This window comes from Nerophis lumbriciformis, linkage group LG07 (genome assembly GCF_033978685.3).
Source record: "Nerophis lumbriciformis linkage group LG07, RoL_Nlum_v2.1, whole genome shotgun sequence".
NCBI classification, from domain to species: Eukaryota; Metazoa; Chordata; class Actinopteri; order Syngnathiformes; family Syngnathidae; genus Nerophis; species Nerophis lumbriciformis.
In genome coordinates this window covers 14,770,250-14,797,500 of record NC_084554.2, presented here as the reverse complement: position 1 = coordinate 14,797,500, position 27,251 = coordinate 14,770,250, and the positions used below count along the sequence as shown (strand labels likewise).

Sequence of the window (27,251 nt, the reverse complement as noted above, 5' to 3'; positions counted from 1 at the left end):
CAAATTAGGGATGTCCCGATCCGATATTTGCCAAAAAATGCGTATCGGCAAGGCATGGGAAAATGCCGATCCAGATCCAGTTTTAAAAAAAACTCCGGTCCATGTTTTCCAACGCACCGATTTAAATAATACATTCCACTTTTCTGCTGCTCCCTGATTTCCGTTCCGCATTTTCCAGCACACCTTCAACACATCCACAGGTCTGTGGATTCTCACGCAGTTGCTTTTAGCTGCTGGCATTACACGACAGGCTCTTCTCACTCTTTCCTGTGTCTCCCTCTCACAGACAGCAAGTGCACCTTCTTACACACGTCACATACTGTCACGACACACGTCACATACGTATACGTCCTCCCCGAGCAGAGAGGTAGCAGCATGGCTAACGTTAGCTGTGATGCTAGCGCAACGTTCCCTCTACGCACTACTCAAACGTCCTCTGCGCACGGCAAATCTATGCCACGCACAACATCAATTAAAAAAATAAGCGCATAACAATTTTCGACACACGGACACGACAGAGAAAACAGTTTTCGTCATCATTGTTCAAATATTGTAACGCTTATCTCCATTCGGTGCCACACGCCCACACCATCAAAATGCTGAGGCAAACATTTCCAGATCAACACTGTATGAAAAAATGTGTGATTTTTTTAGTTGTGATTTCCTTCTCTGCATGAAAGTTTAAAAGTAGCATATATTAATGCAGTATGAAGAAGAATGTTTTAATGTAGACATGCAAGCCTTGAAAGAAAATTTTGAAAATCAAGACTACATTTCCTGCAAATGGGTGCATTTCTACCCTATATTTTAACTTTAGATTTATTCTCATATCAAACTCTTTTGGCTGTCTTTTTGACACTTACATCAGGCGCCCCCCTCCACACCCTGGATTATAAACAATGTAAATAATTCAATGTGATTATCTTGTGTGATGACTGTATTATGATGATAGTATATATGATAGTATATATCTGTATCATGAATCAACAAGTTGAAAAACTTATTGGGGTGTTACCATTTAGTGGTCAATTGTACGGAATATGTACTGTACTGTGCAATCTACTAATAAAAGTCTCAATCAATCAATCAAAACACATAGAATCATCATACTGCTGTGATTATATGCATCAAGTGTTCATTCAAGGCTAAGGCAAAATATCGAGATATATATCGTGTATCGCAATATGGCCTTAAAATATCGCAATATTATAAAAAGGCCATAGCGCCCAGCCCTAGTTTCAATGATGCCATTTCTGTTTGTCATGTATAATTTTGTCTATTTTGTGTTTATCCTTGAATAAACATGTCAGTTTCTTGTTACCAACCATTGTGTATTCAAACTCCTCTAATTCAGCTGGCTAGTTGTTATCAAGAATACTAAAACCCTTTTCAACATGATTTTGACAACTAAGTAGGCTAAATAACTTTAAACTTTAATACATGCTCGGATAGGCCAGTATCGATATCGGTCAGTATCGGTATCGGATCGGAAGTGCAAAAACAATATCGGTATCGGATCGGAAGTGCAAAAACCTGGATCGGGACATCCCTAATGCAAATATAAACTAAATACACAGGACATAAGTAAAGGAAATTAAATGAGCTCAAATATAGCTACAAACGAGGCATAATGATGCAATATGTACATACAGCTAGCCAAAATAGCATGTTAGCATCAATTAGCTTGCAGTCATGGATTGACCAAATATGCCTGATAAGCTCACCTTTGTGCATTTACGCACAGCATAAAGTGTTTGGTGGACAAAATGAGACAAATAAGGAGTGGCATAAAACACGTCTTTCTACTTTCTGTTGCAGCATCGGAGAAAGTTGTACATGTAAACAAACTACGATGAGTTCAAATATCGCTGAAATGAGTAGGACAAAACGGTGCTTGCCAAATCCTCTCATCAGTGAAGCATGTTTAATGTAAACAGTGGGATTTCTAACAATTAGGAAGATCTGTGTCATGTTTGTCCTCTGACAGAAAATATATATTTTTTTCTTCATCTTTTTTCCATTTTCACACATCTCTGAAAGAGGTCCAAGGAGCCACGAGGGCGGCGCTAAAGAGCTGCTGACCCCCGTATAAAACCATATCCAATTGTGTTTACAATCCGCAAAGCATGTGAAAACACAGTTTAAACATCCCAAAATGACAAAAATTCAGTCAGCCATTTTGAATATTCCGCTCCGAATACTTTCGTCTATTATCGGAGATTGACATCACCGTAGTGACGCTTCTGTACTCTGACCATGTTATCAGATCAGCCATACTGGAAATACGCAAAAATTGTAAAGAGATGTGCTGTTGATCATTCACAATCTTTATGTAGGACAAGAACATTTATGCTTGGCGTTTTTTTACATCCATCCATTTTCTACCGCTTGTCCCTTTCGGGGTCGCGGGGGATGCTGGAGCCTATCTCAGCTGCATTCGGGCGGAAGGCGGGGTACGCCCTGGACAAGTCGCCACCTCATCGCAGGGCCAACAGATAGACAGACAACATTCACACTCTAGGGCCAATTTAGTTTTGCCAATCAACCTATCCCCAGGTGCATGTCTTTGGAGGTGGGAGGAAGCCGGAGTACCCGGAGGGAACCCACGCAGTCACAGGGAGAACATGCAAACTCCACACAAAAAGATCCCGAGCCCGGGATTGAACCCAGGACTACTCAGGATCTTCGTATTGTGTGGTTTTTTTATTTATTTAAAATCGTAAACAGATAGCCAAAAATTGAGTCAATAGATTGAGGGTCCTCTATTTATACCCTCTAAAAATATCCAGAAAGTGCCAACAATGTTCCATTTACATGTCATGACCTAAAAATTCACCAAATATGAGTGATATTGTTATTATTAGCGCCAACGCAGACCGAATATTTTAGCGGCGCATTGATAGCAGTGAGCTAATGCTATCTTACGCTGCTATTGTTGACACACTATAAGACGGCAGCTGTTTCTGCTTCGTCTCAAATTTGCTAAAAGTAAATTCTAGATTATAATTCATGCATCTCTCACCTGCTAGTAGACAAATGTGGCCATGGACCGACACGCTGGTCGACTTTCGCATCCCCAAGATGGGGAAAAAACTAGGGCTGCAACTAACAACTAATTTGATAATCGATTCATCTGTCGATTATTACTTCGATTAATCGATTGATAATCGGATAAAAGAGACAAACTAGATTTTTATCCTTTCCAGTATTTTATTGGAAATAAACAGCATACTGGCACCATACTTATTTTAATTATTGTTTCTCAGCTGTTTGTACATAATGATAAATGATAAATGGGTTGTACTTGTATAGCGGCTTTTCTACCTTCAAGGTACTCAAAGCGCTTTGACACTACTTCCACATTTACCCATTCATACACACATTCACACACTGATGGAGGGAGCTGCCATGCAAGGCGCTAACCAGCACCCATCAGGAGCAAGGGTGAAGTGTCTTGCTCAGGACACAACGGACATGACGAGGTACTAGGTGCGGGTTGAACCAGGGACCCTCGGGTTGCGCACGGCCACTCTCCCACTCTCTACATGTTGCAGTTTATAAATAAAGCTTTATAAAAAATAAAAATAAAAAGTAGCCTCTGCGCATGCGCATAGCATGGATCCAACGAATCGATGACTAAATTAATCGGCAACTATATTTAAAATCGATTTAATCGATTATAAAAAAGACGCTACCCTGCAGGAACTTTTTTTGAACCCTTCGTGAGGTTTGCGACTGATTCTTCGTCTAAACGGAATTATGTAAGCGTTCCGTCGGTCGGCACCCCAGCGAGACATGGAAATGTTACAGTACGTTTGTTTTATTATGGTTAAAAATAGTTAGTTTGTATGTTCAGCACCTGACAATGCTGCGGATGATATCGTGTCACAACAAAGCTGCATACACCGGGTAGCAGTCGGCTTCTAAAACTTCCTGCTCATCCTGTTTGTGTTCGGGATCAAAAATATAAGGTTCTGGATCAGATTTTGTTCCGAAAAGTAATCGTTTGCTCTCACAAAGTCTGCTTGATTAATATTGTTGTTGATGGTAAAGAGATCTGTGGTTCCGAACGCTACGTCATGCAACGACGTGACTGGCTTCCTCATTATCTCTCAAAATGGCTCCGGAATCTCCATGAAATTGATAGTATTTTCATCAAATCTATTTATCTGCAAACTTTGGGAGTCTTTTGGTGTCATAAATCAGATACATTTGTGTGGAGGGCGCCGTGGCCTGCGGGCCTACCGCGGAACGGGGTGTGCCAGGACCGGCCTCGAAGACAGCGACAGGTGCGTAGTTGACCCAAGTGGGCCTTGTTATCTAATCACCTGTCGCCTTTATTAGCAGCAGCCGGGATGAGACACGTTATTGGAGCTGGAGAGAGAGCGACAGAGAAAGAGCGAGACACGGACAGAGAAAACATTTTGCTGGAAAGCAGAACACTCGCACCTTCCATCCATCCATCCATCCATCTTCTTCCGCTTATCCAAGGTCGGGTCGCGGGGGCAGCAGCCTAAGCAGGGAAGCTCAGACTTTCCTCTACCCAGCCACTTCGTCCAGCTCCTCCCGGGGGATCCCGAGGCGTTGCCAGGCCAGCCGGGAGACATAGTCTTCCCAACGTGTCCTGGGTCTTCCCCGTGGCCTCCTACCGGTTGGACGTGCCCTAAACACCTCCCTAGGGAGGCGTTCGGGTGGCATCCTGACCAGATGCCCGAACCACCTCATCTGGCTCCTCTCGATGTGGAGGAGCAGCGGCTTTACTTTGAGCTCCTCCCGGATGGCAGAGCTTCTCACCCTATCTCTAAGGGAGAGCCCCGCCACCCGGCAGAGGGAACTCATTTCGGCCGCTTGTACCCGTGATCTTCTCCTTTCGGTCATAACCCAAAGCTCATGACCACAGGTGAGGATGGGAACGTAGATCGACCGGTAAATTGAGAGCTTTGCCTTCCGGCTCAGCTCCTTCTTCACCACAATGGATCGATACAGCGTCCGCATTACTGAAGATGCCGCACCAATCTGCCTGTCGATCTCACGATCCACTCTTCCCTCACTCGTAAACAAGACTCCTGGGTACTTGAACTCCTCCACTTGGGGCAGGGTCTCCTCCCCAACCCGGAGATGGCACTCCACCCTTTTCCGGGCGAGAACCATGGACTCGGATTTGGAGGTGCTGATTCTCATCCCCGTCGCTTCACACTCGGCTGCGAACCGATCCAGTGAGAGCTGAAGATCCTGGCCAGATGAAGCCATCAGGACCACGTCATCTGTAAAAAGCAGAGACCTAATCCTGCAGCCACCAAAGCGGATCTCCTTGTGAGGAAAAATAAAACAGTGTTGTAACCCTGATCCAGGCTCTTGTGACAATGATTGGTGGTCCGAGGAACCCACTGGAAGGCCACCTCCACAATTTGGCACCCAACCAAGCCGGACCACCCGAGGAGATGGAAGCAGACACCCTGACAGCTCTCTTGCTCTTTCGCTCTCTCTCCAGCTCCAACAACATGTCTCATCCCGGCTGCTGCTAATAAAGGCGACAGGTGATTAAATAACAAGGCCCACCTGGGCCATCTACGCACCTGTCGCTGTTTTTGAGGCCGGTCCTGGCACACCCCGTTCCGCGGCAGGCCCACAGGCCACGCCCCCCTCCACAATATGATAATAGCTTCAATATAGAGGTAACTTGTTTTTCCACGCTACTGGTAATTTCACGCTTTTTCATGTTTTTTTTAACTCCACTTAAAACAGATGTAATGCCAAATGTCCTACCGCAGACAGATATTTTATGGAGTCAAAAGCTTACAATTGTATGTACAGACCAAATTGTAAGCCTTTGAGAATGGTCATTTTAAATAGTTGAAAAGTTTATAATAACTGTTACTCGCTAGTGAAGTGCATTTGGCTCACAAGACTGTTTCGTCTGAAAATGTATTTTATTTATTTTTCTGTCGTGTGAGCAGCAGCTGCTAGTTGTGGTGGTCACAGCAAAGAAATTTGCCTTATATCGCAGACTTGCGATTAGCTAATTGCATGTGTGATTTCCCCGCATTACATTTTTTTAACGCCTCTGGACATCAAATCGAATGCTTTTAATGCCATTTCAGGCCCTAATTTCCGCAAAATCCACTATTAACCCTTTTTAATGACCCGCAGAAATCCTGTTTTAGCTCTTCTGCAGGGGCTGACACGTGACTTGCAGTTCTCTTCCAAAACGACAGAGGGCGGTGTTTTTACGAATGTGCAGCCAAAAACTACAGTGCTGGGCAAATATTTTGACTCCGGGGCCACATTAAGAGAAAAAATGTGTCTGGGGGGGGGGGGGGGGGGCAAAGTGTATGTGTGTATAAATGATATATACACATTTAGCTGTAAAAATGTGCTATTCAGTGTGTTTGGGGCCCTTTTTTTTGAGGAACACTAATACCAAAAGTCACAATGTCCGATAGAATTCTAAAAAGGTTATGACAGACCACCTCAAAAAAACGGAACGGAATTTTAATTTTTTTTACTAAATGGGACACCCACAATGTACATTAAAATAAAGAAAGTAGGATTTATAATATTAACTATGAACAATAAAACACTGAATATTAACAACATATGAACATCACTCCTCTTTTACTTCTCAGACCAGCTCCTCCTTACACATCTTTTACAATCAAGCAAAACACAACCAAAATGTAAAAAAAAAATACGCAAAATATGAATTGAAAGGGTAATAAACACCTATAATATGATATATTATCACTTTTATGCGGACATTTGTTGTAAAAATTTGCTTCTGCATCGGTTTCTGACATGTGGCTGCTCTGAAAACAAACCCCGCCCACTCTGCTTTTGTTTGTCGTCTGAGCTTCTGGGACGTAGATTACCGTAATAACTCGAAAAACTCAAAAACGCAGATTTCAACCATTGAAATACTTTCTATTAGAGATGTCCGATAATATCGGACTGCCGATGTTATCGGCCGATAAATGGTTTAAAATGTAATATCGGAAATTATCGGTATCGGTTTCTAAATGATCGGTATCGGTTTCAAAAAGTCAAATTTATGACTTTTTAAAACGCCGCTGTGTACACGTACGTAGGGAGAAGTACAGAGCGGCAATAAACCTTAAAGACACTGCCTTTGCGTGCCGGCCCAGTCACATAATACCTAGGGCTTTTCACACACACAAGAGAATGCAAAGCATACTTGGTCAACAGCCATACAGGTCACACTGAGGGTGGACGTATAAACAACTTTAACACTGTTACAAATATGCGGCACACTGTGAACCCACACCAAACAAGAATGACAAACACATTTCGGGAGAACATCCGCACCGTAACACAACATAAACACAACAGAACAAATACCCATAACCCCTTGCAGCACTAACTTTAACACCTCAACCCCGCCCCCCCCCCCCCACCTCATGAAATAGAAAGTCGAAAATATGAATGTCATATTTGCACATGAAGGTGCATACATAATAATTGCATACAATTTGGAATGAAATTGAGAGAAAAGGTAATAATCTTAAAATAAAAAGTCGAAATTCCTATATAATAATGAAATGATAATATACATGTAGTCATAATCCCAAAGTTATGACTTTCTCATCTCACAATAAAACATTTTTATCTCATAATTATGACTTTATCGCTCAAAATTACGATTTAAACTCCGACTTTTTATCCATTATAATGACTTTTTAGCTCATAATTTCGATTTATTATCTCATTATTATGATTTATCTCATAGTTTTGACGAGGGGTCCCCAAATTACACAAGTAAAAAAACAAAAACAAAACAAAAAAAACAACAACAAAAATAGAGACACACATTTTTTTCTAAATCTGTAAAAATCTAAATTACGAGATAATTAGTCGAAATTGTGAGAACAATTCAAAATGACGAGATAAAAAGTCCTCACCACGAAATAGAAAGTCGAAAATATGAATGTCATATTTGCACATGAAGGTGCATACATAATAATTGCATAAAATTTGGAATGAAATTGAAGAAAAAAGGTAATAATTTTAAGATAAAAAGTCGAAATTACTTTATAAAAATGAAATTATAATATACATGTAGTCATAATCCCAAAGTTATGACTTTCTCATCTCACAATAAAACATTTTTATCTCATAATTATGACTTTTTCGCTCAAAATTACGATTTAAACTTTGACTTTTTATCCATTATAATGACTTTTAGCTCATAATTTCGATTTATTATCTCATTATTCTGATTTATCTCATAGTTTTGACTAGAGGCCCCCAAACTACGGCCACAATCCGACATGCTGGATGTCCCAAGTAAAAAGAATAAGGATACGGATTTTTTACTAAAAAAACAAAAAAAGAGGATAGATCTTTTTTCTAAATCTGAATCCCTCTTTTTTTTTTCGTTAATGGATTTTTTTCTAAAAAAAAGAAAAAAAAGAAGGAGGGTTACAGATTTTTTTCTAAATCTGTATGCCTATTTTATTTTTATTTTTTAGAAAAATTACAAGATGATTAGTCGGTCCCCAAACTACGGCCACAATCCGGCACGCAGGACGTCTCAAGTAAGAACATTTTTTTTTAAATAAGGATACAGATTTTTTTCTAAAAAAAACAAAGATACAGATTTAAAAAAAAAATCTGTACACCTTTTTTTTTTTTTTTGAAAAAAATCCATTAACGAAAAAAAAAGAGGGATACAGATTTAGAAAAAAAATCTATCCTCTTTTTTTGTTTTTTTAGTAAAAAATCTGTATCCTTATTTTTTTTACTTGGGACATCCAGCATGTCGGATTGTGGCCGTAGTTTGGGGACCGACTAATTATCTTGTAATTTGGACTTTCATGTCTTTATACCTCACGATTTCAATCGATTTTTTTCCCCCCTACTTTTGACGAATGATCTTGTTTTGACTTTTTCTCTCATGATTTTGACTCATCTCCAAATTATTTTGACCTTTTTATCTCACAATTATAAAAAAAAATATTTTTCAGAGGCGGAAACGAGCTCCCATACATACTTAATAGCTTAGGCACCGATTCCGTGGGTGTTTCAGGGCCCGAGAACCCACAGACGATGCCAAGCACCCACATGGGATTGTTGCCAACTTTCAATCCTTCAAATAATTTTTTAAGTATCAAGCTTGTTGTTGTTAATTTTGTGGTGAGTTGAATCCGTTTCACATCATAAAAAGTCACAATCCATATAGTCTGTGAATAACAAAATCTAATCAAGATTATATTTAGCCTGATAATAATTTAATAACACAATCATCTTGACTTTGGACACACAGAAAACGAGTGAATGATACTTAGTCAACAGCCATACATGTCGCACTAAGGGTGGCAGTATGAACAATGCCAACACTGTCATAAATATGTGCCGTATAGGGAAACACACTAAACAACAACGACAAACACATTTTGGGAGAATATTTGCACCGCAACACAACATAAACACTACAGAACAAATTCCCAGAATTCCCTGCAGCACCAACTCTTCTGGTACGCTACAATATAAACGCCATTGGTGGATCTACACCTAACATCCACTGCAATGATACCATGTACAATAGCTTATCTAGTCGATACTACTATGATTACGATATTTTTTAACATCACAAAATCTTCTTTCGTTTAAAAAAAAAAATTATATTATGTTTATAAACTCAGGAAATATGTCCCTGGACACATGAGGACTTTGAATATGACCAATGTATGATCCTGTAACTACTTGGTATCGGATTGATACCCAAATGTGTGGTATCATCCAAAACTAATGTAAAGTATCCAAACAACAGAAGAATAAATGATTATTACATTTTAACAGAAGTGTAGATAGAACATGTTGAAACAGAAAGTAAGCAGATATCAACAGTAAATGAACAAGTAGATTAATAATTCATTTTCTACCACTTGTCCTTAATAACTTTGACAAAATAATAAAGTGGAAAATGACAATATGTTACTGCATATGTCAGTGGACAAATTAGGAGCCTTTGTTTGTTTACTAACCACTAAAAGACAAGTTGTCTTGTATGTTCACTATTTTATTTAAAGACATAATTGCAATAAGAAACATGTTTAATGTACCCTAAGATTTTTTTGTTAAAATAAAGCCAATAATGCCATTTTTTGTGGTCCCCTTTATTTAGAAAAGTAGCAAAAAGTACCGAAATACTTTTGGTACCGGTACCAAAATATTGGTATCGGGACAACACTACTACACACACACCGAGCACCCACTGGCAGAAATGTAGATCGGCGCCTATGCTTAATAGGTACCGTATTTTTTGTACTATAAGTCGCAGTTTTTCTCATAGTTTGGCCGGAGGTGCGACTTATACTCAAGGGCGACTTATGTGTGAAATTATTAACACATTACCGTAAAATATCAAATAATATTAATTAGCTCATTCACGTAAGAGACTAGACGTATAAGATTTCATGGGATTTAGCGATTAGGAGTGACAGATTGTTTGGTAAACATATAGCATGTTCTATATGTTATAGTTATTTGAATGACTCTTACCATAATATGTTACGTTAACATACCAGGCACGTTCTCAGTTGGTTATTTATGCCTCATATAACGTACACGGTAAGGTCTATTCAGGTGTACTGGAGAGGAGGCTACGCCGGATAGTCGAACCTCGGATTCAGGAGGAACAGTGTGGTTTTTGTCCTGGTCGTGGAACTGTGGACCAGCTCTGTACTCTCGGCAGGGTCCTTGAGGGTGCATGGGAGTTTGCCCAACCAGGACTTGGAGAAGGCATTCGACCGTGTACCCCGGGAAGTAATGTGGGGAGTGCTCAGAGAGTATGGGGTAACGGACCGTCTTATTGTGGCGGTCCGCTCCCTGTATGATCAGTGTCAGAGCTTGGTCCGCATTGCCGGCAGTAAGTCGGACACGTTTCCAGTGAGGGTTGGACTCCGCCAAGGCTGCCCTTTGTAACCGATTCTGTTCATAACTTTTATGGACAGAATTTCTAGGCGCAGTCAGGGCGTTGAGGGGATCTGGTTTGGTGGCTGCAGGATTAGGTCTCTGCTTTTTGCAGATGATGTGGTCCTGATGGCTTCAACTGGCCAGGATCTTCAGCTCTCACTGGATCGGTTCGCAGCCGAGTGTGAAGCGACTGGGATGAGAATCAGCACCTCCAAGTCCGAGTCCATGGTGGAGGGAAAGGGTGGAGTGCCATCTCCAAGTTGGGGAGGAGATCTTGCCCCAAGTGGAGGAGTTCAAGTACCTCAGAGTCTTGTTCACGAGTGAGGGAAGAGTGGATCGTGAGATCGACAGGCGGATCGGTGCGGCGTCTTCAGAAATGCGGACGCTGTATCGATCCGTTGTGGTGAAGAAGGAGCTTGAGCCGGAAGGCAAAGCTCTCAATTTACCGGTCGATCTACGTTCCCATCCTCAACTATGGTCATGAGCTTTGGGTTATGACCGAAAGGACAAGATCACGGGTACAAGCGGCCGAAATGAGTTTCCTCCGTCGGGTGGCGAGGCTCTCCCTTAGAGATAGGGTGAGAAGCTCTGTCATCCGGGGGGAGCTCAAAGTAAAGCCGCTGCTCCTCCACATCGAGAGGAGCCAGATGAGGTGGTTCGGGCATCTGGTCAGGATGCGACCCGAACGCCTCCCTACGGAGGTGTTTCGGGCACGTCCGACCGGTAGGAGGCGACGGGGAAGACCCAGGACACGTTGGGAAGACTATCTCTCCCAGCTGGCCTGGGAACGCCTCGGGATCCCCCGGGAGGAGCTTTACCAAGTGGCTGGGGAGAGGGAAGTCTGGGCTTCCCTGCTTAGGCTGCTGCCCCCGTGACCCGACCTCAGATAAGCGGAAGAAGATGGATGGATGGATGAATGGATAACATACACTTATTCAGCCTGTTGTTCACTATTCTTTATTTATTTTAAATTCCCTTTCAAATGTCTTATTCTTGGTGTTGGGTTTCATCAAATAAATTTCCCCCCAAAAATGCAACTTATATATGTTTTTTTCCTTCTCTATTATGCGCTTTCGGCCAGTGCGACTTATACTCCGAAAAATACGGTATTCATAAAACATTTTTAATGAGGTGTTCACAGAATATTGAGATATGTTGGTGTCTTTCTCCAAATGCTTTTTTTCTGTGGCATTCAAAATAAAGTCATGAAACAAATGTCAAGTCAGCATTATTGGCTTTTCTTGGGTTTGTTCAGGTGTGCCTAATGAAGTGGCCAGTCCACACAGACAGTAATAATAATGATAAAGAAACAGGATTAAAAAAAGAAGAGTATATAGCAGGAAGAGAACTTACAAGAGTTGTGGCGCACAGTTAGGAGAACAAGGTAGAAGTTGAGGCTGGAAGAAAGTTTCCAAATTTCCCACCGTCTTGTGCACGACGTGCGCGCACCACCTACTACACACACATCATTAATACATCAAAACACAACAGTTAGACTGACACGTGAATTTAAAGCTCTTACTTGTCTCTCGGTAACGTTTCTTGGACGGAGTCGACGTTTGGATGAAGGACGAAACAAACCCACAGGACGTACATTAAGTTCTCCATTGTGGTCACAACTGGCTCGGAAACGCACTGACGATGAAACACGCTCCCTCTATAGTCCTGAATGTGACGTTTGTATGTGTGTGTGTGTGTGTGTGTGTGTGTGTGTGTGTGTGTGTGTGTGTGTGTGTGTGTGTGTGTGTGTGTGTGTGTGTGTGTGACTAACACACACACACATACACACACACGCCCCTGATTTATCACAAAAATATCGCATTAATCGTGTATAAACGCAGATTAATCGCGCCATTTACTTCAACCGCGGATGGTTACCTGAGAGTGTTGTTACGTAGTCGGTGATCAGGTCGATGCATGCGCCAGGTCGAAAACGAGTGATGATTGGAGATAGGATCCAGCAACACCCGCCACCCCGAGAGGGACAACCGGTAAAAAGAAAAAAAAATGGACGGATGGGTTCACTTTTTAAATGCACCTTCGATAAAACTGTCATCAAATTTGGAGCAAATCAACCAAATTCGAGTAAATTATAAAAAAAAAAAAAATACAACAATAAAAAGGGCATTTGTGCATACTTGCCAACCTTGAGACCTCCGATTTCGGGAGGTGGGGGGAGGGGGGCGTGGTCGGGGTTGGGGAGCGTTGTCGGGGTGCGTCGTTAGGGGCGTGGTTAAGAGGGGAGGAGTATATTTACAGCTAGAATTCACCAAGTCAAGTATTTCTTATATATATATATATATATATATATAAGAAATACTTGACTTTCAGTGAATTCACCAAGTCAAGTATTTCTTATATATATATATATATACATATATATATATATATATATATATATATATATATATATATATATATATATATATATATATATATATATATATATATATATATATATATATATATCAGTGACATGCGGTGAGGTTGATGGCTGGTGAGGCACTGACTTCATCACGGTCAGATTTACAAACATATGAACCCTAAAGAGTATCTTATTCACCATTTGATTGGCAGCAGTTAACGGGTTATGTTTAAAAGCTCATACCAGCATTCTTCCCTGCTTGGCACTCAGCATCAAGGGTTGGAATTGGGGTTTAAATCACCAACAATTATTCCCGGGCGCGGCGCCGCTGCTGCCCACTGCTCCCCTCACCTCCCAGGGGGTGATCAAGGGGATGGGTCAAATGCAGAGGACAAATTTCACCACACCTAGTGTGTGTGTGACAATCATTGGTACTTTAACTTCACTTTAACTTTACACATACAAACTGTAGCACACAAAAAAGCACATTTAATAAAAAAAACATTATGGTCTTACCTTTACTTATAAGTGCGGGAACAGTGGTGTTGGAGGAGTTGTGAATGAATGAAATAATCCGTGCTGCAGTCTGCAGGTGTACCTAATGTTGTGTCCCTGCAGTCGTTCACGGCTCCTCCGGCGCGAGCAATGATGTTTTTGCACTTTTTGGCTTCTTGTTAAGTGACTTTTTTTGGGTGGATTCGGTCTTGCACGTGGAGGGTTTGGGTGTGGGCTTTGGTTGGTGTGGCGCTCCCGTCGGGGGGTGCAGTCCGCGGCGGAGGTGCAATAACCGACACCAGGAGGCGGGATTACACTCATTGTTGAGTTAAGGGTTGAATTGTCCATCCTTGTTCTATTCTCTGTCACTATTTTTCGAACCATGCTGAACACCCTCTCTGATGATGCATTCTGCTTCGTCTCCTTGTTGTGTGCGCAGTTGTGCACTGCACTCTCTAAAAGCCCTAGGTGTTATTGTCACATATGCATGTACAGTAGATGGCAGTATTGCCCTGTTTAAGAGTGTCACAACATTGCTGTTTACGGCAGACGAACTGCTTTACGGTAGATGAAAACGTGACTGCTGTTGTTGTGTGTTGTTGCCGCGCTGGGAGGACGTTAATGAAACTGCCTAATAATAAACCCACATAAGAAACTAAGAAATCGCCCTCGATCATTCTACAGTTGTAACGTGATTGGGCAGGCACGCTGTTTATATTGTGGGAAAACGGACGTGAAAACAGGCTGTTGACACGTCACTCAGGTCCGCCTGAATTTTGGGAGATTTTCGGGAGAAAATTTGTCCCGGGAGGTTTTCGGGAGAAGCGCTGAATTTCGGGCGTCTCCCGGAAAATCCGGGAGGGTTGGTAAGTATGCATTTGTGTCAAAATATTGCGGGCTTTTTAGTGAATGAAAATTGCGCAAGTGAGTGGGGTGCATAATCCAAATTTGAACATGTGACTAACTTCTATCCATCCATTTTCGACCGCTTGTCCCTTTTTGGGGTCGCGAGGGAGGGGGGACGCTGGAGCCTATCTCAGCTGCATTCGGGCGGAAGCCGGGGTACACCCTGGACAAGTCGCCACCTCATCATGTGACTAACTTGATTTTGAAAATGAATCCATTCATTAACTGACATTTCACGTGCGTTTGCAAGACATCCTCTAAAAGGCAGGGGTCCCCAAACTTTTTGACTCAGGGGCCACATTGGGTTAAAAAAAAATTGGCCGGGGGCCGGGCTGTACATATACATACACTTTATTGCCAAAAGTATTTGGCCACCTGCCTTGACTCACATATGAACTTGAAGTGCCATCCCATTCCTAACCCATAGGGTTCAATATGATGTCGGTCCACCTTTTGCTGCGATTACAGCTTCAACTCTTCTGGGAAGGCTGTCCACAAGGTTGCGGAGTGTGTTTATAGGAATTTTCCACCATTCTTCCAAAAGCGCATTGGTGAGGTCACACACTGATGTTGGTGGAGAAGACCTGGCTCTCAGTCTCCGTTCTAATTCATCCCAAAGGTGTTCTATCGCGTTCAGGTCAGGACTCTGTGCAGGCCAGTCAAGTTCATCCACATCAGACTCGTCATTCTTGTCTTTATGGACCTTGCTTTGTGCACTGGTGCACAGTCATGATGGAAGAGGAAGGGGCCCGCTCCAAACTGTCCCCACAAGTTTGGGAGCATGGAATTGTCCAGAATGTTTTGGTATCCTGGAGCATTCGAAGTTCCTTTCACTGGCACTAAGGGGTCAAGCCCAACTCCTGAAAAACAACCCCACACCATAATTCCTCCTCTACCAAATTTGACACTCGGCACAATGCAGTCCGAAATGTAGCGTTCTCCTGGCAACCTCCAAACCCAGACTCGTCCATCAGATTGCCAGATGGTAGAGCGTGATTCATCATTCCAGAGAAGGCGTTTCCACTGCTCTAGAGTCCAGTGGCGACATGCTTTACACCACTGCATCCCACGCTTTGCATTGGACTTGGTGATGTATGGCTTAGATACAGCTGCTCGGCCATGAAAACCCATTCCATGAAGCTCTCTGCGTACTCTTCCATTTTCTTATAATAAAGCCGACAGTTGACTTTGGAATATTTAGGAGGGAGGAAATTTCACGACTGGATTTGTTGCACAGGTGGCATCCTATGACAGTTCCACGCTGGAAATCACTGAGAGCGGCCCATTGTTTTACAAATGTTTGTAGAAACAGTCTCCATGCCTAAGTGCTTGATTTTATTCACCTGTGGCCGGGCCAAGTGATACACTGGTGGGCCAAATCCGGGCCGTAGTTTGGGGACCACTGTTCTAAGGATTGAACTGATCATATTTCATGACCAAGTCTAATTATAGGAAGCAGGCCTAGGCAACACTTGCTTTTCCAGTGTTCAAGGTGCGGTTCTCCCTCCTTTAAATCGTTCTTATTTGGTTCCAGACCCCACAAAGCATAAATTCATGGTTTAAACCGTAGTACGGGTACCACTAGTGGTATGCAGGCTCCATCTAGTGGTACGCCAAAGAATCACTTCATTAAATATGAATACATTTTACTTATAAGGCGCCTTTCTAGGTGTTAGGTTCAAACACTGATGACATCTATTAAACAAGACAAGAAGCAAGGAATTAAACAGAGACATAATTAAATTTGGCTCAATTGAGGAGAAACGTCTGGGCTGTACTCTTGCACAGTCTCCATCACGCTCTGACAAAAGATTGTACGCCTCCTCTTTTATTTGGACTTTCCCTGATTACATGGCAACAGCTGTTTTTAAAGGAAGGGGGGTCGTAAACAGCCATCGCTTTTGATTACAAAACAGTTCAAAGAAAAGGTTGTCTGGAGGGGAGTCTGGTCCTGCTTCCTCTCCGCTTTGTAGTTCTCGGGTCAAGACAAAATCTTTTTGTGGGTTACAATACATCCAAGAAACATAAACCTCATGTCGCTCCCCATCCTATAGTGGAGTTTTACAAGCCTTTTGTTTGGTAGGATCAAAGACAGCTTTTGTCTTCTCGCCGGGAAATCATGGCAACACCAAAAGTTTTGTGATAACTTAGATACAATTATTCTGACACTAGGCACTGAAGGACATCGTACAGTGCCTGTATGTTTTTTTTGTTTTGTTTTGTCATAAAAAAATACAATGTGTGCTTACGGACTGTATTCCTGCAGACTGTCTTGATCTATATTGATATATAATGTAGGAGGGGACCACTGCCTTTGAGGACATGAAGTTCCTTCAACCATTTTTATGCTTGAAAATGTTTAATTTAGGTAAAACACATAAAATGTGCTTAACTCTTTAGAGTATAATAGGGACTTATTTTGGCGATAGTTTTGGTTGTGTTGCTCCGAATGAAATTTTTGTTATGTCTCATTTGAAAAAAACTTTCCTATATCAACGAGACACTTGGAAATTTTTTTAGCCCAATAGAGAAGCTATCGGGGACAAAAAAGTCCTCAGTTAAGTGCAAACTTTTGCATTCATATTTTTTTTCTACAAACCCCAAAACCAGTGAAGTTGGCACGTTGTGTAAATAGTAAATAAAAACAGAATACAATGATTTGCAAATCCTTTTCAACTTATATTCAATTGAATAGACTGCAAAGACAAGATACTTAACGTTCGAACTGGAAATTAAATGTTTTGCAAATATTAGCTCATTTGGAATTTGATGCCTGCAACATGTTTCAAAAAAGCTGGCTCAAGTGGCAAAAAAGTTGAGGAATGCTCATCAAACACTTATTTGGAACATCCCACAGGTGAACAGGCTAATTGGGAACAGGTGGGTGCCATGATTGGGTATAAAAGCAGCTTCCATGTAGTGCTCAGTCATACACAAACAAGAATGGGGCGAGGGTCACCCCTTTGTGAACAAATGCGTGAGCAAATTGTTGAACAGTTTAAGAACATTTCTCAACAAGCTATTGCAAGGAATTTAAGGATTTCACCATCTACGGTCTGTAATATCATCAGAAGGTTTAGTGAATCGTGAGAAATCACTGCACGTAAGCGATGATATTACGGACCAGGCGGTACTGCATCAAAAAGCGACATCAGTGTGTAAAAGATATCACCACATGGGCTCAGGAACACTTCAGAAAACCACTGTCAGTAACTACAGATGGTCACCAAATCTGTAAGTGCAAGTTAAAACTCTACTATGCAAAGCCAAAGCCATTTATCAACAACACCCAGAAACGCTGCCGGCTTCGCTGGGCCCGAGCTCATCTAAGATGGATTGATGCAAAGTGGAAAAGTGTTCTGTGGTCTGATGAGTCCACATTTCAAATTGTTTTTGGAAACTGTGGAGGTCGTGTCCTCCGTAACAAAGAGGAAAAGAACCATCCGGATTGTTATAGGCGCAAAGTTGAAAAGCCAGCATCTGTGATGGTATGGGGGTGTATTAGTGCCCAAGACATGGGTAACTTACAAATCAGTGAAGGCACCATTAATGCTGAAAGGTACATACAGGTTTTGGAGCAACATATGTTGCCATTTAAGCATGGACGCCCCTGCTTATTTCAGCAAGACAATGCTAAGCCACGTGTTACAACAGCGTGGCTTCATAGTAAAAGAGTGCGGGTACTAGACTGGCCTGCCTGTAATCCAGACCTGTCTCCCATTGAAAATGTGTGGCGCATTATGAAGCCTAAAATACCACAACGGAGACCCCCGGACTGTTGAACAACTGAAGCTGTACATTGTCATTTCTGTGTGATCATGTTTTGTTTTAGTCATGTTCGGTTTTGTTTTTGGACTCTTTGTGCACTTTTGTTTGTTTGTCACCATAGCAACCCCTTCGTTTTCACCTGTCATGTCACGCACCTGTTTCACGTTTTGAGTCACGCACTGATCATGTCACTGCTATTTAAGCCTGTCTGTTTCTGTTGTTCGTCCTGGTGACATTATCCTTTCTAACTCTGTTTACCTCTGTCATTATCATGCCCGGCTTATTCCATAGTGTTTGCTTCATGCCATGCCACGTAAGTTTTTGTTTTGCTCTATTCACAGTAAGTGTTTATTAGTTTCACGTCCATAGTTTTGCCTTTGTCCTAGTTTTTGTTTTCTTAGCCAAGTTTATCTCCGCCTGTGAGCGCGCCATTTTTTTGTACCCCTTTTTGTAGTTTGTTAGTGTTAAAATAAAAATGTACTCACATTCAAGCCTTGCCCGCGCCAACTTTCCTTTGCATTCCGGGAAAACACAACCCAAGGACCATGTTTTGACATACATCAAGCAAGAATGGGGAAGAATTCCACCTGAAAAGCTTCAAAAATGTGTCTCCTCAGTTCCCAAACGTTTACTGAGTGTTGTTAAAAGGAAAGGCCATGTAACACAGTGGTAAAAATGCCCCTGTGCCAACTTTTTTTGCAATGTGTTGCTGCCATTAAATTCTAAGTTAATGATTATTTGCAAAAAAAACCAACAGTTTCTCAGTTAGAAAATTAAATATCTTGTCTTTGCAGTCTATTCAATTGAATATAAGTTGAAAAGGATTTGCAAATCATTGTATTCTGTTTTTATTAACGATTTACACAACGTGCCAACTTCACTGGTTTTGTACTTTTGCCCAAATCTCTCAATTAACACCAATCCCAAATAAAATGGCTAACTTTTCATGTGTTTTATTTTACCATTTGAATGCCCATTTGATCTATTTTTATTTTTATTTTTTTTAATTTTGAAAGATACAAGTTATCATCCTCATAGTAAATGTTAAAAGGGCTGCCGTGGTACTGTTGTCAAGATCTGGCCTAGATGTACATTACATTAGTAATAATACTTACAGTATTAGGAATTATGGTTTGACGCACCATCCCACTGGAAGTCACCAGAGTGTCAAAGTCCTGTGAGAAACATTTGACTAAAATTGTCTCATCCAATTCCAAAAATTAAATATAACAATACATTATTTTCTCCATACTGAAACCAGAAAATGATGATGTGTCATGACTGTACAAATTAAAATCCATTCATTTTCTTCCGCTTATCTTAAGTCGGCTCACGGGGGCAGCAGCCTAAGCAGAGAAGCCCCGACCTTCCTCTCCCCTGCCACTTCGTCCAGATCCCGAGGCGTTCCACTATACTGCTAAAAAGTTAGTAATCTCACACACAGCAAACATTCAAACAATTCATCAAAATATATATAAATATATATTTTACTATTCTAATGTACAGTACAGGCCAAAAGTTTGAACACACCTTGTCATTCACAACACAACTGATGGTCCCAACACCATTGATAAAGCAATAAATTCCACTAATTAACCCGGATAAGGCACACCTGTGAATGTGAAAACCCTTTCAGGTGACTACCTCTTGAAGCTCATCGAGAGAATGCCAAGTGTCAGAATAAGTCATCACAAAACTTTGTGTTACATTGAGTTCAGCTCGCCCTGCGAGAGGACAAAAGCTGTCTTTGATCCTACCAAGCAGAAGGCTTGTAAAACTCCACTGTGTAGGAATGGAAGCGACATGAAGGCGTCAGTTTCTTTGATGTATTGTAATCCACAGGAAGATTTTTTCTTGACCCGAGATCTACAAAGCGGAGAGGAGGCAAGGCCTGACCTCCCTCCAGGTACCTTTTCTTTGAACTGTTTTGTAACCAAAGGCAACGGCTGTTTATGACCCCCGTCCCTTTAGAAACAGCTGTTGCCATGTAATCAGGGAAAGTCCAAATAAAAGTACAATCTTTCGTCAGAGCGTGGTGGAGACTGTACAAGAGTACAGCCCAGACGTCTCTCCTCAATTGAGCCAAATTGAATTATGTCTCTGTTTAATTCCTTGCTTGTTGTCTTGTTTAATAGATGTCATCAGTGTTTGAACCTGACACCAAGAGAGTGCGAAAAAGTAATCAGAGCAAAGGGTGGCTATTTTGAAGAAACTAGAATATAAAACATGTTTTCAGTTATTTAACCTTTTTTTGTTAAGTACATAACTCCACATGTGTTTTGATGCCTTCAGTGACAATCTACAATGTAAATACTCATGAAAATACAGAAAACGCATTGAATGAGGAGAAGGTGTGTCCAAACTTTTGGCCTGTACTGTATATTTAGGCCTGATCTTTCGCCAAGTACCCCAGCCTTTCCAGTTTTACTGTATGCATGACAGCTAATCTTTCAAAAATAAAACTGACATATCAGTTCAAATAGTCATTGAACAGGTAAAAAAAAAAACATGAAATGGTTGCTATTTTTTTTAAATTTAGGACTGAAGTTGATTGATAGATTTGCCCATAAAATAAATGAATCCAAACTACACACATACCTAGGGATGATGTTTGATAAGAAATTATCGAGTTCGAGCCCATTATCGAATCCTCTTATCGAACCGATTCCTTATCGATTCTCTTATCGAGTCCAGATAGGTTGTTGTATATGGAAAAAAACACAATATTTGGTTTAACAAAAGCTCACTTTTATTTTATAAGAAAAAAATAAAATAAATAGATAAATATTGACTGTTGCCCCCCTAAAAAAATTAAATAAATAAATATTGACTGTTGTTACCCAAAGTATATTAAGTGGGATTTTTCAGGAAAAACAAATATATCCAGTAACACAAAAACAATCTGTCTCTGTGATCACTATAGGAAAATAGCCATGACTTGAGGCGTTTTTTTCCGGTCCATTATTTTTGCTGCTTGTGTGACACCACAGGAAATTACGTAGCTCAGTCTAATGACTGAACTACGTAATGTCCCACAGGGCATTTCCTGTGGGACAGGATTCGTTCCCAGGGATTCGAACAAAGAAACAAACTCTTTTTCTTTACTATAGTGGCCTCGATAACGGGAACCGGTTCTCAAAAAGGGATTCGAGTCCATGGAATCGGTTCTTTTCTTATTGGGGCGGTGCCAGCAACTTGAGGTTCGATCCCCGCTTCTGCCATCCTAGTCACTGCTGTTGTGTCCTTGGGCAAGACACTTTACCTACCTGCTCCCAGTGCCACCCACACTGGTTTAAATGTAACTTAGATATTGGGTTTCACTATGTAAAGCGCTTTGAGTCACTAAAGAAAAAGCGCTATATAAATATAATTCACTTCACTTCACTTATTGAACAACCGGGAGAACCGGTTTCGAACATCATCCGTACACATACCACACCCCCCACATCCTCAGTGCTTCACCTCACGTGGTATGACAGAAAACGGAGCAGCACCCCTAGTGGCAGGCAGCTTCGGGCCCCTCGTTGCAAGTCTCCAGTTGTATGTCATAACATGTTCTTACCGTGGCTATCAAGTTTTTTTTTCCCGGCCCCAGACTGAATCCCCCCCATGGTAGCCTAGTGTGGGATCGACTTTTTTACTCATCCGTTCTGTCACCCTTCACAATGTAGGTCTGCTCTTGAAAACGTGTGCTGAAAACGTAATTTTGTTGTAGTTTTTAAGTGCAATGACGATAAAATGCTATCCTATCTCATCCTAAAAGACGCAAAAATCAAAGCGCAAAGTGGCGTGGGACCGCCTGTGAGTTACCGAATGCAATGGATGTCGAGTGGGTCTAACATAATATTGTGAGAGTACAGTCCATAGTGGATCCAGCATAACAGTAAGAGTCCAGTCCACCATGGGGTCAGCAGGAAACCATCCCGAGCGGAGACGGGTCAGCAGCGCAGAGATGTTCCCAACCGATACACAGGCGAGCGGTCCACCCCGGGTCCCGACCCCGGACAGCCAGCACCCCAAATATTGGCCACCGGACCTGAGTGTCTCCCCCTCCACAAGGGATTGGGGGGAGCAGAGGAGAAAAGAAAAGAAACGGCAGATCAACTGGTCTAAAAAAAGGGGGCTATTCAAAGGCTAGAGTATACAAATGAGTTGGGTAGAGGGGGGGTGTTACCCACATATGCGGTCCTCTCCAAGGTTTCTCATAGTCATTCACATCGACGTCCCACTGGGGTGAGTTTTTCCTTGCCCTTATGTGGGCTCTGTACCGAGGATGTCGTTGTGGCTTGTGCAGCCCTTTGAGACACTTGTGATTTAGGGCTATATAAATAAACATTGATTGATTGATTGATTGATTGTGTTGATTAAATATGCAATCATATCAAAGCATAGAACAATTGATAGGAAAAATGGGACTCAAATAGATCTCGTTCGAAGTGTACCTAAGGAAGTGTTATAAGAATGAATTAGACTGAAGAATAAGCATAAAATGAATTAAAAACACAGAAAAAGATTTAGAACAAATGTATATTTTTGTATCAAAAACAAGATTTTGGTAACTTATGAAAGCATAAAACGTACAAACACAATTAAAAATAAACTTTTTCTCAACTCATGTTGCAGTTTTGTGTCTCTTGCGTGCCCCCGAGGTCTCGCCAGCTTGTTGCAGGCTTCGCTTCTTCGGCTGCAGCGATGTGGAGGCTGGAAGGCAGACACGGCCAAGAATCAAGCGATTGAACAGTTTACGACAAACAAAACAAAAAGGGAAAACTTGAGTTGTTCGGATCATGTCTTGTTTTCTTTGTGTTACTAATCATCATAAAACATGTGTATGCTCGTACATTACTTAAAACCTTTAGCATGTCCGTCTGTGGAATTCAATTATGGAGCGGATCAACCAAAGAAATCAATCAAAGCACCAATATGATTCAGTTTAAGAGACTGTTCAAACTACAAGTGTTCACAAAGCACACAGATAAATATTATTTATGTATTTAATATTTGTTTACTTACTATGGCATATTATTTATTTATTCACTGTTCTGTTACAGAGAACAAGGAAAAGGGATACAATTGCTATGGTATGAAAAGTGTTAGGATGAAATACGCTCTGCTTCTTCCTACTCCTTTTCAGACGTGCTGCATTGAAACAACTAGAAATATGTGATGCATTACATCGTATCGTATGCATGTTCCAAAGAAACTGAAACTGAACTGAAGTTGGAGTGTAGGGAAGAACTGAACAGAATATCATGTCACAAACCTGTGAAATGATCCAAATATGTTGGCCTGTTCTTTCACCTTCGTCATTATCTTCCTCTTTATGCTCTACTTACCCTATATGAAACTCTCTTTGAACCACATCTAAACTACTGTAATGTCATCTGGTGTAACACCTTACCTACCTTCACAAATTAGAATCCATGCAAAAGAAAATCATACGGGCCCTGTCATGGTCCAAGTTTAATGCCCCCACTCGACATCTATTCCATAATTATCATCTCTTAAAGGCCTACTGAAATGCGATTTTCTTATTCAAACGGGGATAGCAGATCCATTCTATGTGTCATACTTGATCATTTCGCGATATTGCCATATTTTTGCTGAAAGGATTTAGTAGAGAACATCGACGATAAAGTTCGCAACTTTTGGTCGCTGATAAAAAAGCCTTGCCTGTACCGGAAGTAGCAGACGATATGCGCGTGACGTCACAGGTTGTGGAGCTCCTCACATCTGCACATTGTTTACAATCATGGCCACCAGCAGCGAGAGCGATTCGGACCGAGAAAGCGACGATTTCCCCATTAATTTGAGTGAGGATGAAAGATTTGTGGATGAGGAAAGTGAGAGTGAAGGACTAGAGGGCAGTGGGAGCGATTCAGATAGGGAAGATGCTGTGAGAGGCGGGTGGGACCTGATATTCAGCTGGGAATGACTAAAACAGTAAATAAACACGAGACATATATATATATACTCTATTAGCCACAACACAACCAGGCTTATATTTAATATGCCACAAATTAATCCCGCATAACAAACACCTCCCCCCTCCTGTCCATATAACCCGCCAATACAACTCAAACACCGGCACAACACACTCAATCCCACAGCCCAAAGTACCGTTCACCTCCCCAAAGTTCATACAGCACATATATTTCCCCAAAGTCCCCAAAGTTAGGTACGTGACATGCACATAGCGGCACACACGTACGGGCAAGCGATCAAATGTTTGGAAGCCGCAGCTGCATGCGTACTCACGGTACCGTGTCTGCGTATCCAACTCAAAGTCCTCCTGGTAAGAGTCTCTGTTGTCCCAGTTCTCCACAGGCCAATGGTAAAGCTTGACTGTCATCTTTCGGGAATGTAAACAATGAAACACCGGCTGTGTTTGTGTTGCTGCAGCCGGCCGCAATACACTGCTTCCCACCTACAGCTTTCTTCTTTGCTGTCTCCATTGTTCATTGAACAAATTGCAAAAGATTCACCAACACAGATGTCCAGAATACTGTGGAATTTTGCGATGAAAACAGACGACGTAATAGCTGGCCACCATGCTGTCCCAAAATGTCCGCTACAATCCGTGACGTCACGCGCTGACATCATCATACCGAGGCCTTTTCAGCAGGATATTTCGCGTGAAATTTAAAATTGCACTTTAGTAAGCTATTGGCATGTGTTGCAATGTTAAGATTTCATCATTGATGTATAAACTATCAGACTGCGTGGTCGGTAGTAGTGGGTTTCAGTAGGCCTTTAAGACTGACAGAGTTCAATATTTATCACAATGCTTGTCTAACCTATCAAGTCATTCACAGGCTGAATCTTAGGCTCTGTAGCTTGGTTCCTATCTATCATCCCCAGCATGCCCACAACACTCGTAACTTAGATCTGATATCAGGTAAACATCGTCTACTGGCTTGTACCGCTCGAAGTGTTGTATGCAGGGGACCAAAGATTTAGAACCGGCTTAATGAGAGCCTCAAGATGCTGTATCCATTTTCCAACTTCAAAGAGAAACTGAAAACTTACCTATTAACCACCTATCTCTAATGCCTCTTGTGGGGTAGACTACTGTTGGGTTTTGCATGGTTGAATGAATGTATGTATGTATGTGTATGCTTGCTTTAGTACTATTATCTTGTGTTTATCATATAGCATTGTTGTTTTTTTGTGCTTGCCACCATGTTTTCATCATTCCATGTATATACTGTCCTCTGGACCCCCTGTCAAGAGCTTCTTCTAGCTTATTTGGGGGACCCTTTCACATACCAACATCTTTAAATGATATTCACTACTATCGTAATTGTTCTATGGTATTGTGAATAAACTAAACTAAAACAAATGAGATTCGAACGCTGGGTGGAACGGTCCACAAAATCCACGGTTTTGTGTTCAGTGTACATTATTGTTCTTTTTAACAGCCCAGAATAATATCATATATTCTAATAATCTACGGGGTCCATTTCCATTCATCAGTTGTGGTTCTTACAAACATATCTAAAAAAATACAAGTTAAAAAAGGCTCCTAAAGAGCCTTGAATGAGTGTGTACATAAATGTAAATGAACTTTATTTATAAGCACATCAACATGTAAAGTCAAGCACAAGCTTTATCAGCACTAGACTTCACTTTTCTTGGGTTGTCAAAACAAAAATGTCCGTTAATTAAATGCAAAAATCCTTACTTTTATTGGTGAAATACATAATAGGATATTTTTAACCAATATTTCAAAACACAGAATAATATATACTGTATTTTTCGGAGTATAAGTCGCTCCGGAGTATAAGTCGCACCGCCCGAAAATGCATAATAAAGAAGGAAAAAAACATATATAAGTCGCGCATTTTTTGGGGAAATTTATTTGATAAAAGCCAACACCAAGAATAGACATTTGAAAGGCAATTTAAAATAAATAAAGAATAGTGAACAACAGGCTGAATAAGTGTACGTTATATGAGGCATAAATAACCAACTGAGAACGTGCCTGGTATGTTAACGTAACATATTATGGTAAGAGTCATTCAAATAACTATAACATATAGAACATGCTATACGTTTACCAAACAATCTGTCACTCCTAATCGCTAAATCACATGAAATCTTATACGTCTAGTCTCTTACGTGAATGAGATAAATAATATTATTTGATATTTCACGGTAATGTGTTAATAATTTCACACATAAGTCGCTCCTGAGTATAAGTCGCACCCCCAAACTATGAAAAAAACTGCGACTTATAGTCCGAAAAATACGGTATATGACATAAATGTACCAATGAGTGTTTTAAATACAAAGTGCTTATGTTAGCTACTTTTTGTTTTTGGAAACCTTTATTTTGTTATGGCAGTCCGACTGGATGTTGCACACAACACTTTTACTATGAAGGGAAGTGGAATTGACAGCTACAATGTTTTTAAATGGAGAATGTCACCCAGCAGTGACTAAGTTTGTGGTTTAAGGCTTGCATCCAAGGCTTTCCACAAATGTTTTATTTTGTTAAATTCTACAGAAGAATATTTCTTATATATATTTTCAGGAAAGTAATTTTTTTTCTGCCTCATAGGACCTCACTGTAGGCTTTGTACAGTCAATGTTACCTCGAAACAAAATTGATATTAATCCACCTGTTTGTTTTCTTTTTTTCTAAATAAGAATCAATAAGAGAAACCGAATTGTTAAGCAGAATCGAAAGTGGAGTCGGAACTGTAAAAATCTGATCAATTCCCATCCCTAATGGACATACACAAACAGCAGTAGCCTTCCCTGTCACTAAAAGGACAAAGCT

General features: G+C 41.1%; 2 protein-coding genes across 4 annotated transcripts in view; both read right to left on the bottom strand.

Moving 5' to 3' along the window:
- Positions 1–12,606, bottom strand: part of emilin2b (elastin microfibril interfacer 2b) — a 56,284-nt gene extending 43,678 nt beyond the window's left edge. For 2 of the 3 annotated variants that reach the window (XM_061965761.2, XM_061965763.2), the window contains exons 1-2: positions 12,455–12,606; positions 12,286–12,387 (exon numbers count right to left, since the gene is read on the bottom strand). In XM_061965761.2, coding sequence (XP_061821745.1) covers positions 12,286–12,387; positions 12,455–12,540 — 188 coding nt within the window. In that variant the 5' untranslated portion in view covers positions 12,541–12,606. The remainder of the gene's footprint in view (positions 1–12,285; positions 12,388–12,454) is intronic. The other variant, XM_061965762.2, reaches the window with a different exon arrangement.
- A 10,387-nt stretch (positions 12,607–22,993) lies between these two features.
- The window catches only part of smchd1 (structural maintenance of chromosomes flexible hinge domain containing 1), a 142,102-nt gene continuing 137,844 nt past the window's right edge, over positions 22,994–27,251 (bottom strand). Inside the window, exon 47 of the mRNA XM_061965755.2 lies at positions 22,994–23,167. Coding sequence (XP_061821739.1) covers positions 23,079–23,167 — 89 coding nt within the window. The 3' untranslated portion in view covers positions 22,994–23,078. The remainder of the gene's footprint in view (positions 23,168–27,251) is intronic.